The sequence below is a fragment of the Vespula vulgaris genome, chromosome 24 (genome assembly GCF_905475345.1).
Source record: "Vespula vulgaris chromosome 24, iyVesVulg1.1, whole genome shotgun sequence".
NCBI lineage: Eukaryota > Metazoa > Arthropoda > Insecta > Hymenoptera > Vespidae > Vespula > Vespula vulgaris.
Window position 1 is genome coordinate 2,932,645 of NC_066609.1, and position 16,474 is coordinate 2,949,118.

General features: G+C 26.5%; 3 protein-coding genes across 5 annotated transcripts; 1 reads left to right on the forward strand and 2 right to left on the reverse strand.

The window, feature by feature from the left end:
- Positions 1-8: 8 nt before the first annotated feature.
- Positions 9-3,471, reverse strand: LOC127072065 (phosphatidylinositol 4-kinase type 2-alpha). 2 transcript variants are annotated; one of them, XM_051012141.1, is made up of 7 exons: positions 3,233-3,471; positions 2,681-3,115; positions 2,431-2,549; positions 1,770-2,262; positions 1,419-1,684; positions 1,201-1,340; positions 9-1,125 (listed from the first exon to the last, which is right to left on the reverse strand). In XM_051012141.1, exons 2-7 carry the CDS (start codon positions 2,967-2,969, stop codon positions 1,032-1,034), a joined length of 1,401 nt encoding a protein of 466 aa, XP_050868098.1. In that variant the 5' UTR covers positions 2,970-3,115; positions 3,233-3,471; the 3' UTR covers positions 9-1,031. The 2 variants fall into 2 exon arrangements, with proteins under 2 accessions (XP_050868098.1, XP_050868097.1); XM_051012140.1 differs by having other exon boundaries at positions 2,681-3,471.
- A 668-nt stretch (positions 3,472-4,139) lies between these two features.
- On the forward strand, positions 4,140-8,726 carry LOC127071924 (armadillo-like helical domain-containing protein 3). Of its 2 annotated transcripts, none has more exons than XM_051011739.1 (11): positions 4,140-4,358; positions 4,673-4,858; positions 5,990-6,275; positions 6,379-6,512; positions 6,571-6,781; positions 6,882-7,176; positions 7,323-7,540; positions 7,620-7,852; positions 7,913-8,039; positions 8,140-8,414; positions 8,488-8,726. In XM_051011739.1, the coding sequence occupies exons 2-11, from the start codon at positions 4,706-4,708 to the stop codon at positions 8,578-8,580; spliced, it is 2,025 nt and encodes a 674-aa protein (XP_050867696.1). In that variant the 5' UTR covers positions 4,140-4,358; positions 4,673-4,705; the 3' UTR covers positions 8,581-8,726. The 2 variants fall into 2 exon arrangements, with proteins under 2 accessions (XP_050867696.1, XP_050867697.1); XM_051011740.1 differs by lacking the exon at positions 4,140-4,358 and adding an exon at positions 5,222-5,266 and having other exon boundaries at positions 4,727-4,858.
- A 154-nt stretch (positions 8,727-8,880) lies between these two features.
- LOC127071925 (hydroxymethylglutaryl-CoA lyase, mitochondrial) lies at positions 8,881-11,218 on the reverse strand. Its single transcript, XM_051011741.1, has 2 exons — positions 10,506-11,218; positions 8,881-10,179 (listed from the first exon to the last, which is right to left on the reverse strand). The coding sequence occupies exon 2, from the start codon at positions 10,172-10,174 to the stop codon at positions 9,164-9,166; it is 1,011 nt and encodes a 336-aa protein (XP_050867698.1). The 5' UTR covers positions 10,175-10,179; positions 10,506-11,218; the 3' UTR covers positions 8,881-9,163.
- Between the last annotated feature and the right edge of the window lie 5,256 nt (positions 11,219-16,474).

The window sequence follows — 16,474 nt, forward strand, 5'->3', positions numbered from 1 at the left end:
AGCAAATATAAAATTCTCAGCATATATTCTAAGTATAAGCAGCATATTATAGCTGATTTATATACAAAACAAGTGAAATTATTGTCTCACTTTATTACACGTAGAGTTTCTGCACAATCATTTGCTCTAGTATATGAGCATAAACTCTACAAAAAGTGAGCTATAGTACATATCCTTTATTGTATATATTGTCTAGTAGATAGTAAATTAAGTAATAAATAAAGAGGAATCTCTGATGTTTATTTTAATATCATATAAATTGTATGATATATTTACAACTAATATAATGATTTTAACTAGCAAAAGTAATTTTAAGAATTCAAGAAACTTAAGTTCCAAAGAAAAGAGAGAGACATATATAAAGTAATTTCAATTCTTACAGATGACAATATCCCAGAAAAATATTGATGATAACAATATAGTTTTCTATTTTAATTACATTTAAAAATGTTTGTTCTGTATAATATCACTGTAATTTCCTTGCAAATCACAGTAAAATATTTTATTCTTGTGATATTAAGTATATGCACACACAGGCACATGACACAGATGTATCAGCACACTTTGTATTAAGTGATTGGCACAAGTTACTATATAACATGTATTTGCCAATAATGCATCTGTATGTATGCAGTAGAAGATTTCCTAAACTGTAGAAATGTATGTTCATTTTTTTATAAATACATATTAACCGATATATTCTATTATCCGATTGTACTTATTATGACTCTGTTTTATTTTATATTATGTCTATTAAAAAAATTAGTTTTAATGTGGTATATTTACTGTATACAATATTTGTGTAAGAATGCTAGTTATGCCTTAATTAAAATGAGAGATTATAAATAGAAGATAGATTAAACGTAACCATCGATCAATAAATTTAAAAATTATATCGAAAATAATTCCAATAATGAAGAGAGATGGATATCTAAACAAAGAATTAATCAAAGCTTTACAGTGCACCATAGAGTTCCTTTTCTTAGCTGGTACTGCTATTAACACTGAATTAAGCACTCTTTAAGAGATGCTTAACACCAGGAAAAGAAGGGACTCTTATTTTGGAAGCGCTGGGTGAATGTATCAGAAAATAAGAACAGACTTCGTGTGCCATTTCCTTTGGCTCTGTAAAATAAATAATAAATACATTTATATAATGTTGCGTCTTATATTCATACTTGATATAAATAAGATACATACTTCTCGACTATAACAGCAGGCATTTGAACTAATTGCACTGGACTTTTGGAATCTTTCAATGCCTGTTGTAAATTCAGAATCTGTCCTCTCATTACACTCATTTGCCTATCAAAATGATGTCTATCGAATCCTTTATCTTGCTGTACAAAATAATAATATATTTATAAAGTAATACTTCTCATAATAAATTCAGAAAAATCCAAACAATTATAACTCACTTTAAATAATTGGTACAAATCGTCACAAAGATCTTGTACAAAATTTTGATCAGAAAGCTGAGGCAAGACTAATTCACGCGTAGCTGCACTGAATGGTTGTTTTGCTTGACTTAACCATGCCCAATGATAAGGATAAGCACGCCAAGAATCAGGGTGCTTAAATGGAAATGCCAAACCATTATCTATCGCTGCTATCTTAACTTCTCCATGCTCTGATCCATTTTTTTCCACACTATTATCATACTTAATAAGCCAATTATCGTTACCTATGAAGAAAACGTTTAAATTTGTTTACAATGTGAAAGAAATTAATATTGTAAATATTTTTATTTTATTTATACTTATAATTACCTCTATCTGTATTTCTGATGATATAATCTAGAATAACCAAACGTTCAAATTGAAGTTGAAACTTAAGACTCAAGCGTGGTGATAAAGGTTCATGTTCCCATCGTCTTAACCAATAGTCCGCATCTTTATAACCATCTACAAATACTTGAAAGGACCCGACTTTAGGAGGTAAACCAATACGATTGAAATGTGAACCAACTGTAGGAAACTGATCCATGATAGCTTGTTTCATACGTGCTTTTTGACGATCTAAACGTGGATAGTTAAAAGTTTTACTGACAAGTTTAACTACTCTAGTATTCGGCACAATGCCAAGGCCTAATTTGCGGTCAACTAAACTGGCTCCAGCCTCGCTTAAATATCCTTGATTTGGTATCAAACAACTCCTTCCAAAACAGCATGGACAGCAGAGTTTGTGCATCCATTTTGTCCATTTTGGATTTAATCTTCCATAAGGTTCTTCGTCTTTGGGTTTGAAAACACCTATCACCTTCTGTAATATATAATATCAATATAACATATTAATCTAATACTTATCAAAATTATTTATAATAAGAATTCGCAAGCAAATATATACCACCTTATTATTACTTAATAGTAAGTATTGCGACATCTTTATATTATTTAATATATTACAAAAATCTGGAAAATTATACCTTACCCCTGCCGAGTTCTTTACAAAATAACTTCCACTTGAACCTTGATATATTCTTTCAGGAAAGATTCCATTGTCTATTGCGCATTCTGCTTGCCATACTAGTTCTGAGAATTGTGGATCATCTGAAGAAAAAATTAGTTATGTCAGGTTTATTAAATCCTTCAATACCTAATATATATTATTTTTATACTTATATTAACAAGACAAGATAAGATATTAAGACATTTCAAAAAGATTAGTTATAATAACATACCAGGAAATCGGTTAAAGGTAACATCGAGTTCCAACCGACCAAGGAGAGGCTGGCTCTCCCGGTCTATCCCAGTAGAATCAATGGCTATAGTTTGATCACTACTTATGTTTGGAACAAATTCAACGTCTGGAAGTAGTTCTGTGGGCAAGTTTCGTGATACACAGCTATTGGATGTTACTGACAGATCTACTAACGCGTCAGTTTCAATCAAAGCAGGAGGATTGGTATTATTTTGACTGTGATATTCTCGATAAGGCACGTGCAATTGCCGCTGTTCGGAGTCACTCATCACAGCCGAATCTACTTGTGATTAGCAATTTTTTCAAATACTAAATCGACGTTGATATACTTGACAAAAAAAAATTTTACGTATTTAACTGCATTCCTGCACCACCTGTCAGTGACACAGGCTAAAAAATCCGTTCCTTTCAAATTCTGTCAACATTGGATATAATTATATTTATTTCTGCGTCATGAGAAGCAATACCTCAATACCATTTGTATCCGTGCGAATCATGTAAGAATAATCATCACTAAATAGAATATACGTACTAAAACGACTGGTCTAAACAGACCAGTTAACCAAATTGCAATCCGTCATTCCAGCAGACGGTATCAGCTGATAGGATTACCGCCATATTTAAATTGATAATACCTTTATACAAACGATGTACATGGTACTTTATATAATTTTCACGTGTTAAATCTTTGGTAAGAGCTAAATATTTAAGATATATTTTCTTGTTAAACAGAAAATCTATTATGAAAATTATCAAAAAGTAAAATTTATTAAATTGATAAATAATTTATACCGGATATTACGTAAACGGTTATGTGATCAGCCATGTTCGATAAAATAACCAATCGTTGAAATGAGAAAAAATGTGAAAACATTTTGATATAAAATTACCTATTACATCATGATATCAGATTAGACTCTTTCTTTCTATCATATTACTATATAAATTGATATAAAAACAATAGCGATATAAGTAAAAAACGTAAATGCAACTAAGTTTAATTATATGAACAAACTTTTACATGTGATTCGATTATCGATTATTCGATTCACATGTAATATAATTATCTATTTAATAATGCAGTTCGCAATATTTTGTCCTGTTTTCTTCTAATTTATTTTATGTAATTAAAATCCATATTTCATGATAAATTTTATAATTAGGACAAATAGAATATTTAGAAATGGAATCTTAATAATTTCTTTGCAATAAACCAATCAACTATTTGATATTTATCCATCCATTACTTATCCATCAATCGGCGGTATTTTTAAAAATCGCCATTATTAAAATTATTTATAAAATATATGATCTTTTTATTTAGGAATATAAAAAAAAGATTCTTTATGCTTGCAACGTTTCACCTTTTATTTCGAATCACTTGGACGAAAATCAATTTGAATAAATATTTTAAAACGTGTAGTTAAAAATATTCTTTCAAGAAATATATTTATGGCGGTTAGCCGCTTCATGGCGGTCTGTCATTCTTCTTTGAGTGGTTTTTGTAAACGTATGCATTGTTTTCATGACAAACCATTCGAAATTTTACAACTTATTTGCCACACATCAAATATTTTATTAATGATTTATATCCTGCGTATTGTTTCAAAAAGAATCAAATATAGAGAATTGTAGTGCGAGATAGTTTCAAATTTTTTGTAAGTATATGTTTTTAATCTTTGTATTGATTGTTATTGTATTTATATTAATTAAGTACATAAATAATACTACGATATCTTTATGTCAGTGCAACTTATATAAATATAATCTGTACAACTTATGTATATTATGTAAAGTTGTTTATTAATTTAGAGGTTATAGCAGTATTGCATGTACAAAATTTAACAATGCTATACAAACTGCATGTGGGAAATATTAATTATAATATAGTTAACATTATTTTACAATGAAACTATATCAGGTTATGAAATATTTAATATCCCTGTTTTTACTAATATACAATTTTTTTTAGATAAGAGGAATGATCAAGAAAGAATAAATCATCATGACAATGGCTATGCGTAAGCGGAGTGGTTCTGGCTCCAAGCGCCAGCATAAAGGAAAGCTTGTACCTATTTATGAAAGTTTCTTTAAAGGAGAGGATTTAACTTTGGCACATCCAAATTTTTGGAATGAGTTATTTCTTATTAAACCCATGGTTAGTAATTTAATATAATATAAAATTAACAATATTAACAAAATTACAAATGATCGTAATATGTTTATTAATATTGTAAGTTAAGAATGTATGTTTCTATCACTCTATTATTTTTTATTCTTGATCTTATTTCATCTGAAAGAAAAACAAAAATGTAATCATATTATATTTATTTCTTGAAATCAGTCCTATTCTGTTACATTTTTTTTATGGATGTTTCTGATATATACTGTTTTTTGATTTTGTTTGGATTCATTTTGTTCGCAAGATTGATTTATTTCCATGTATTTCTGTTGTTAACCCATTATTATCATATTTATTACTTATACTTTTAATTGGAACAATCTTTCTTGCTTTTCACAGCTTCTTTAGCTTCACCTAATTTGAGTGAGATGTTTTGTGATAATGGTAATAATTTTTTATTTATCGAAATTTTTTCTTGCTTAGCTATAACTTTTCAGTTTAAACTTCAATTATTACAATATTAATTTTAAATTGTGTGTTATAGTAAAAAAATAACTTATTCAATTTCTGATAATTTATAAATTGTACATATATACTAATATAATATTTATTTAGATTTACCATTGTTTTGATGACATTCTTTGCATTTCAACTCTTTGCGTAAACTATATGGCATAAATTTACACTTGAAATTAAACCATGTTTTACTTGTTTGCATTTTATATTTTATACATCTTAATTGACATATACATACTCTTCCATAGTATTTTGTTGTTTCCCATGATGGTAGTGTCTATAATTATATATATGTAAGGAAATTTATAAACTAATATTATGTGCAATAATAAATAAAAGACATACTTGTATTAATTTTGTGAAGAGTTTTCCAACCACCATTATATTGTATTAATTTATAAATTTTGAGCATTTATACACATATCATTTTTAAAATTTTTTGATATTACCACATGGCTTAATGTAATTCATGAATATTCATATGTAATATTAATTTTCCATTGACAGTAGAGCATGTAATTACTTCTATTGTAAAAAAAATAAAATAATGCTGAAACAAAAAAACAATAATAGAGATTAAATGTACCAGGTGTTTTATTAGTTTGGTATATTATTTTAATGATATTATTTATCAATAATTATTTTTTATAGGTTCCTCATATTGAAAGTGAAATTCTTCATATGACTATAGAACAATTGAATGCAAGCAGGGAAAATTTAAATGCTTTAGTATGTCACTGTGTGGATACACTAGTCGATGAACATCCATTTAGAGTAGTATATGCGTTACAAACATTAGCAGCTGTTATTCAATCTATGTATAAAAAAGCTAGTCAAGGAGATTGTGGATTTAATTTAATAGATATCCTTGTAGGATTTAATTCAGCTGAACAAAGAATGACAACATTAATGCAGCATTGTAATAATTTTTTAACAGGTAATTTAAATTAGTTACTTATTTAACTAATTTAATTGCTATTTATGTTTTTTAAAAATTTCTTATTTTTTAGTATCTTATAATAATGTTCTTTACTCTCTAGGTGAATATCCTGATAGTTTAAAAGCTTTGTGTTTAAAATTATTATTAATTATTGTTACTGGAATGGATAACGTGAGTCAGAATACACTACTGGAATATGTGATGCTTAATAGTGTCTTTGAATCTTTAGTTCAAGTAAGTTGCACATAAATATAATTAGTTGTACTTTTATCAATCATATTATTGTTTCTAGTTATTGAGAGATACAGGAGCTAGAAATCGTCATGGGCATGATGCAGTTCTGTTGTTAACACTTTTAGTTAACTATAGAAAGCATGAAAGTACAAATCCTTACATTGTTAAATTATCAATTCTTGATGACGAGTTGGCACTTAATGGTTATGGACAAGTAATATCGAGTTCATTAACAGAATTTTGTAGACAATTTGCTCAACAAAGAACAGGTAAATAAGCATTTCCAAATGTAAGAAAATTGCATTTATTAAGATGTATATATTGTACATTTATAAATAATTACTTTCTTATGAGATAATGAATTTTTAGAAATACAGGCATCTTGGTTATCATCTTTAACAAGTATTGTTGGTAGTATGTTTATTGGAGAAGAGGAAGCAAAAACGCAACAAGTTCGTGCAAATAATGCTTTATTATTAGCTTTATACGAGGCCACACATTTAAATCGTAATTTCGTAACTACATTGGCATATACACAAAGTGATACAAGTGCTCCACCTTCACCAAATAATACTCTTGGACCTAATGCCGTAGCTCCTGGAGCTCAACCACCAGATGTTATGGCTCAGCCATTTAATTTACTTGCTACATTTTTGCAATACTGGTAAAGTATTTTCTATAAAAATAAAAATCAGTTTATTTTATAATGATTTTTCTGAGGAAAGAATATACTATTTATTTATTGAACAAATTTGAAAAAATATCAATAATTTTATAATTATTATCCGTGAACAATTTGTATCATTTCAGTTCGATAGTTATGCAGGTTATAAGGACAGAGGCAATAATGAATAATGTCAAATTATGCTTCTTAATATTAAGTTGCATTGCAGAAGATCAATATGCAAATAGTTTGATGCATGATGCAAACTTGGCATTTAGAGTACAATTACATAGAGTACCTATGCATCATAGAAAATTACAAGATAAAGCAGCACCTGCACAACCTCTTGCAGCTACGTTGCTCGGTATAATTGTTATATTACATATTGCCTTATTTATGTATTTCATAAAATATTGTGTTAATTTTTTGTTATTTCATTTTAGATTTATTAGTTGAATTTATAACATCACATATGATGAAGAAGTTTCCTCTTGAACTATATCATCAGTGTATTGGTGTTTTGCAAAGACTTTTGTGCTATCAAAAGAGATGCAGAGTTAGACTTGGATATCAATGGAGAGATCTTTGGACTGCCTTAATTAATCTTTTGAAATTTCTTACTACTCATGAGAGTCATCTGATTAAGAAAATGAATATTTTTCCATTAGCTATTCAGGTAACGTGACTCAATGGAAGAAGCTTTCAGAAAATTATAATATTGCATTGGCTTTCATAGGTTGCTAATATTTTGAACTTTTTCATTACATATGGAGATACATTTTTATCTTCATCAAGTAGTTATGATGAATTATTCTATGAAATTATACGTATGAAACTTATCTTCACAAACTTAAATGCTATGGGTAAATATATTTCTTATATAAATAAAATATAAATTTAATTTTTAAATTATTATAAAAAATAAAAGTTGTTAAGATAATCAAATTACTTGATATATTGCAGCATTGAGATACTCAACTAGTGAATCATATGAGTATAAAGAACATGCACTTAAATTAACAAATTCGTTAGTAAATATGAGAGATATCGTAAATCATTTTTCACCAAAAATAACTGCATGGTTAACTAGTGAAAGTTTATCTACTCCATCTGAACAACAAATAATGGCGATCATAATACAAAATTATGATAGTCTTACTCTAAAATTACGAGATAATTTAGATCAATACGAAAGATATTCTGAAAAACCTAATCATACAGGTTTTTTTGAAGATATGGTAAACATAAATTACATATTTAAAATAAATAATATTTTTAATACGAGTAATTTATAACATACATATTTTGTAGGTAACTGGTGTTGTTGTTGACACTCGAGGATCAATCGATCTTAGTACATTAGATACACAAGCTATATTACAAGAATTATCAAATATTTCGTAACAGGTTGAATGCATAGTTATGCCATGTATTTTTTCATGTATTATTTTAATATAATGTATTATAATGTACTTTTTTAACATTTACTTGTATACTTGTATATTAATATGCGATTAATATTCTGGATTAAAAATATATAATATATATAATGTGCGTGTGTGTGTATGTGATCATAATTGATATTAAATTTACAAATAAATATGACTTAAATAATTCAAATAATGTAATTATCATATTCGGTGCACACATGATTTGTCTATAAAATTTTCAAATTCTTTTAAAATGAATTAATTACATATTTTCTTTATCTTCACTAATAATATATTATTATTATTTATATATATTTACTTTTATCAATATGAGATCACTTGTAGATAATTCAATTTTTGCACAATATAAATGAAGTTGACTATAGTATAATAAAAAATGTTATAATATATTATAAAAATAAAAATATATTTTATTAATAATGATGTAATATTTATAAAAATGTAATTTTATAAAAAATATAACAATATTTTTACAAATATACATATAATCAGATTCTCATAAAATTAGTATAAACATAATATTTATACATAAATATCTATAAAGATTGATGATTTTTTTGGGCAAGAATAGCAAGTCCAGCCTTAGATTGATTCTTCCTGTTTAGTTCCTTACTAATATAATTACCTATTTCTACTATTTTATTGAAATTTACTCCAGTTTCTAAGCCTTGTCCATGTAGAAGATACAATAAATCCTCAGTTGCAACATTTCCTGAGGCACCAGCTGCATATGGACATCCTCCAAGTCCAGCAACAGAAGAATCAAATATTCTAATGCCATGTTCAAGACCCGCATATATATTTGCTAATGCTTGACCATAAGTATCATGACAATGTAAAGCGAATTTAGACATATCGCATGATGACACCTGCTGTAATTCTTTCAGAAGTTTCTTAATCTTTCTAGGTGATCCTACACCAATTGTATCCCCTAGAGATATTTCATAACATCCAAGATTCAACATTAACGAAGCCAAGTCAACTACAACTTTTGGCTTAATCTCCCCTTCATAAGGACAGCCAACAACACAAGAAATATAACCTCTCACCTTTATATTCTGTTCATCTGCTTGTTTGATAACAGCTGTAAAATTTTGTATACTTTCATTTATAGAACAATTTATATTTTTTTTTGAAAATGTCTCTGACGCAGCTCCAAAAATTGCAATTTCCTTAACACCTGCTTTTAATGCATTGTCTAGCCCTTTCAAATTTGGTACTAGCACTGGATATGATATACCTGCCTTTCTTTTTATTTGTGTGAAAAGAATAATATTATCTGCCATTTGCGGAACCCACTTAGGCGATACAAAACTTGTGGTTTCAATACTTTGTAAACCTGTTTCAGATAGTTTATTTATTAATTGAATTTTGGTGTTAGTAGGTAAAAATTTGGGTTCATTTTGTAATCCGTCTCTTGGTCCTACTTCAACTACTTTTACAAAATCTGAGTATTGTCTAATACTATTGATTCCAATATTATCTTTATAATGAATTTTTAATTTCTTTAAATAATCTACAGGAACCCGTAAAGTCAATCTGATCATTTTATCTGTAAAGAGATTATTAAAAGTTGATAAAAGTTAATAATGAATAAAAGAGAAGTTATAACTACTATTGGTATAAACTTGATATATTATTATAAAACTAATTGATATAGATGTAAAAAATTGATAAAATTTGTAAAGATAATATCTTTATATAAAACGTGTGCTTTAATATTTATTATGCCAATTATTATTGTTGAAATTTATAAAAATTAACAAAAGATACTGCGACTTTAAAAATATATTGAAATACATATAAAGAGAATTTCGTATTTAAATAATACATATATTTTTAATAGAAAAAAGTATCACATATATTTATAAAATTTACCGTATGTAGATATAATCTTTTAAACAAAAATAATGTATTTATAACTTTAAGTAAATGTTCCGAGAACATTCGATACGATCTGATAAAATTTGTATACATAACCTAACAATGGGGATAGTATAGATTAGTACGGATTAAAATATTAATATTAATAGATTTTTCGAACACACATTCTCTAGACTTATATTTATATTTTTTCTTTGTAATTATAATACAATTAATAAATAAAATTATATATTAGCATATAAAATATATATTACATCTTATTTAATTAGAAATCAAAACGAAGTCGTTTTCACACTATCCATAGATAGAACATTCAGAGTTTTTTTAAGTAGTTACCTTTATAGAACTAGTTCACTAGAAATAAAAAAAGTAGTTGTAATAAAGAACTAATCTCGAAAAAAGCGTGAAAAATAGAGGAATAAGACTACATCAAGAACAATAATAAATAAATTAAAATTTTTGAATATATTTCTCTACAAAAAATTGTTTCATTATACTTTCTAATGTAACTATTATTTAAATATGATTAACAATGTATAATGTTCTCAAAGAAATTATTTTACAACTTTAATATATCTAATCTGTTTGCCTATTCAAGTATGATTAGCAATGTAAAGTTTAAGTACTTTAATATTTAATTAAAAGCAGAAAGAAAAGATTTTGGAAACGCAATGAAATATCTAGCTATTTGCCTGTATACCACAAGATTTCGATATATCGCAAGTAGTATCGACCCAGGTCTCACGTGGAGTTGTTGCACCTGGAGACCTATTAAAAAATCTAAATCGATGTGTTTCAAAACAGTTAATGTTAAATCGATAGTTTATGTATTAATCGATATTATATAAAAATATATGTATATGAACTTTGTAATGTTGCTAAGAATATTGTAATATTTAAGCAGTAGTTAATTATAATTCATGTATCTCGTAGATTGTTTTAATGTTCTTGAATACTAGTAAAATATTAATTTATGTTTGTCGAAAAATAAAATTGAATTTATTTTATATTAATTGTGTCTTACGATTTTTATAATATTGCTAAAAATGTCTTATTGTTTAAACATTAGTTAGTTATGTTACATGTATTCTTTAAATGTTAATAAAATAATCTTATTTATTAATTATTCCTTTCCGAGTTTGGGATTTCATTATGTAAAACTAATTGAAAAGAAATAAGGAAAGAAAAAAGAATATGTATATATGTATATTACTTATATGAAAGATAAAATTCTGAATTTAATTTAATTTAACTTTAGAAAAGTAAAAGAAAATAAAAAATTCTGGGTACTAATCTAAAAAAATATTATTTTAATAACACGTAGCGAAACTTGGAGGACTTGGCACACATTCCATTGTGCTTGTTTCAGTTCCATGTGCATCTTTATTTAATGCATTTTTAATGATTCCAACTATTACCATATCTTATACGTTTCGTAATTTTGATTTTAATGGAGAATTCAATTTTATTAAAGAAAATTATGAATTTAATCGAATTTTAGAAAAGAGAAAATGTGCAAAATTTATGACTCGACTTTCATGTAAAATTTGATTTTATTAAAATAAAATTATGAATTTAATTGAATTTTAGGAAAGAAAAAATTGCAAAATTTATGTCCCAATTTTAATAGTAAAAATACATAAAATATGAAATAATCCTATTCGCATATATGTGACAATGTGGGACCGGAAACGGAATGTTACATCATCTTAGTTGTTTTAAATCTACATCTCTACACCCATTACTACGAGCATTTTGAGTGACAACGTGGTAAAATTAAAATATGACTAAGAATCATTCTCGAAAGTTTCTTAATAAGAACCTTCCAAAATAACTTAATAGCCTATAGTCGTCCTTTTGAGTCACAGTTTATGGAGGCCTTTTCGGCATATAGCCTTTTCTTTGCTTCGTATAGTAATCTAATCGATTATCATTCAAAAAGTGTAACAATAGAATTTAATTCCAAATTCTAAGATATGAAAGAAAACTCTAATCCAACCATAACGTATTTAGAAAGTATAAATTTTATCTTTTTGGATAAAAATTGATTACTACCTTTTTAAGAGATACCTTTTCACAGGTTGGACGGAATTGGAGTTAGTATATTAATTTTCATTTATTAATTTAAATTGATTAAATATTTAATTAATAGTTATTTAAAAATATAAAACAAGCTCTTGGACGCATCTTCTTACAAGCAAGTGTATTAATTTTTATAAGAAAATCATGCAGAGTTTTGCTTGTAAATCAGAAATTATCCATCGCGAATGTCTCCTTGTTTATTCTTTATTAGAACTCATGAATATTGATTCTTTACTATTTCTACGCGAGAAAAATATTTAAAAGTGCATTAAAATATTCAAAATTTTAAATAATTATAAACGCGAACAAGAAGATCCTAGTCTACTCAAATAAATTAATCAATAAATAAATCAAAAAATAAGAAACCATGCATAAGTAAATCTTCGAAGAAATTTGATCACTCAATATTACTAATTAATTACAAACTCGTGTCGATTCGAAGGTTTCGTCCTCGACATGAGTGATTGAAGGAACTTAAAAATTCACTTACTGCTTAAGAAGTTCTGCGATGATTCCAAAACATTTGTCCGCGATTTAGGTCGAAATTGAGAGTAGATGATTCGTAGTTAGTTGAAAATGAGGTAGGTCGACATCGAAGTTGTTTAAGATCTTCTTCAATGATGCACTGATTCTAACTTACGTTAGTTGTTTATTAACAGACGATCACTGAATTTTCTTTGCGAAAGTTTATCTTTTATAAAGACAGTCTGTACAAATATTAAAAAAGCAAAAAACTTTGCAAACAAATACTGACTCTAAAGACTGCATTACATACAGTTGATGCAAAAACATTTATTATTTAAATCGCAAACGAACAAACACTGCTTCTACTTCGCGATATTTTTATTTTAGCAATACAATTTAATCGATTATTTCGCCGCGATGGCAATAAAGTACTGAAACAAAAGAATACAAATGAAATAATCGATATTACTATTGTAATTGTTATAATAAGAAACTATATAAATTATTTATATAAATTATTTAAGAGATATATGATATAGAGATATACTTATTTTCAATCTTCATTGATACTTGCAGGAAAAATATTTTAAGAGACCTTCGATGTTTACTCGTCAAAATACAAAGGGAAACTAATCCAGTAAGCATTGAAATCAATCGAAGATTTATTTTTGTTGACATTACACGTAGCCAATGACCCCTACTTCAAAATTTAAGTCTAACAGAAAATAAACTAAAGTTATTTTATGTTTAATACGTATTCCGAGCCGTGTATTGTTTAAAACTGTTCATCACCCTTGGTTTTATAATCGTTTACGCCATCAATGAGAACATGTGTAATTCTTGATCAATTTTGATGAACAAGATCTCATTTTAAAGACGAAAGTTTAATCTAAGACACTACTTTTCGGAACTTTTGAGAAAACTTTATTTCCTACGAACAAAATCGTGTTAAAAAATATTTTTTCCAGAATAGTTCATGCACAAATAAAAAGGTTTTTCAGAAATTCAAGAAAGTAAAGTTCTAGATTAAACCTTCATCTTTAAAACGAGACCTTGTTCATCGAAATTGATCAAGAATTACGCCTGTTCTCATTGATGATGTAAACCATTATAAAACCAGGAGTGATGAATAGCATTAATATTTCTTTTTGTATGCCTATGTTATACATAAGAATAATATAATAATATTATTAGATATAAATGATACTACAATTATATTTCTTTCGTATTACTCAGTAGCAAAAAATATAGCTTGAAAACTTTTTCTCCTAATATTACTTTCTTTTTTTGTAAACATATATATATTACTTAAATTAACAAACGTTTCTTTTTTTTATTACGTAGTAGTAAAAAATATGGATTCAAAGAAAATTTTTCGTCATATTTACTTTTTTTTCGTAATATTATCTCTTTCTCTTTTACGTATTTTATTTTAATATAAATTTTTTATACACAGATCAATCAATATTTCCTATTACACGGTCGAAAAAGTTATAAAAGATATGGATTCAGAGGAAATGAATTTTTTGGCCAATCTCTTTTAATTAGAAATATCATCTTTTTCTTTTTAACTACCATATAACATAATCCATATTGCATAGATTAATAAACGTTTTTGTTTCATTTTTATTGATTGCTCTCTAGCAAGGAATATTTTTAAAAAGAAAATTTTGTTGTTAATATTCTCTCATGATAAAAATATCTTATGGACGTTAATATACACATTTTGGCTACCATCTGTCAAATATCGATGAAAAATGTTGTTTATGCAAAAGATATTTATTTTTCCGATTTCTTTTTGTCATAATAAATATTATATCATGCGCAAATTAATCGGCATAAGAAGTATTTGGTCTTATTATTATTGTTGTTGTTATAATAATAATAATTATTATTATTATTATATTTATATCTATATATAATAATAATAATTATTATTATTATCATTATTATTATTAAATATCAGCTAACATCGTTCTTTCCTATGAACAATTACACTTATAAAAAAACCGTTTCGAATAATTTTTCATCAAAAATATTCATTTACCATGATTTAATGGAATGTCAAACATTTAACTTTTGAAATTTTGGGTGTGTTATTTAAAACGGTGTGCTTTAACATTTTGAGTTTTTTGTTACAGTACATCGACGGTGACATGATTGGTATAACTTGAGTTTAAAAAAAAGAAAAAAGAAAAACACATATCTATATATCTTATGCGTGAAGATCACACATTAAATTATATAGTAACGGTGAAAATCGGTGGACTTGTACCATCTAAGATTATCAATAGGTTTCAGAACTTTTGTAGTACTTTTTAGCAATATTATAAATCTACGTGCTGAATTTAAAGGCAAAGCATTTTCTTTTTAAACATCATACTTGTTTTTAAGTGATTCGTAAAAATCCATATCGTATGCATTATGTGATTGAAATTAACAAGGAAGAAGAAGAAGACAAAATTTATAATAGCAGTAATAATAAACTTTGACGAGACTAATATAGCGCTGTTTTACAATGATTGGTGGAACGAAGAGACAAAATACTTTTCTCAAAAGATCCAAAAGTAGGCAGCTTTAGCTAGAGAATATAATTGATTGAAGTCAGAAAGATTATCGAAGGAGCATCGAAAGATGCGAAAACATGGATTCGTTGAACAAACGAATATTTTTTCGAACAAAAGAATATTTCATCAAGGGATTTTCTTGTAGTTCAATGTAGTCGATGTAGATCTTATATTTTATCTATATCTGTTGCTGAAGTTACACACGCTTCGAGCAAAAGGTCATGAACAGCCTTAACTGAATTTATTGTTGTTTAAATATTAGTTTTTTTTAACTCCGCATACTTTTATATTGTTTAAATAAATCTAAAATTATCAAAAGTATTAATTTTGAAATTATTATGTTTATAAAGAGGAGGCATCGATGTTTACTCGTCGAAGTGCAAAAAATTAACTAGTTCAACACCACTCCAAAGTCAATCAGCAATTTGTTATTGTTGATATTAGATAAAAGCAACGATTGCAAGATCAAAATTTAACCGTACTGAAATATTAAAGTAAAATTATTTTATATTTAATTCAGGACCCGAGTTATGTAATGTTTAAGCAAATATATTGTTTAAATATTATTTTTCTGAACTTCATGTACTTTTATATCATTTAAATAAATTTAAAATTCCCGAAAATATTAATTTCGAAGTTTTCACATTTAAAAAAAAAGAATAATCGTCAAAATCAATCAGTTCGTTTTTGTTGACATTACACGTAGGCAAGATCAAAATTATAAATTATTGAAATTTTAAGTCGATTATTTTAAATTTCTCACGCGTTATGATCTTTATAATGTTTAAACGAATATACTATTGTTTAAATATTATAACCATAAAAATAAATCATCTATCGATTATTCTA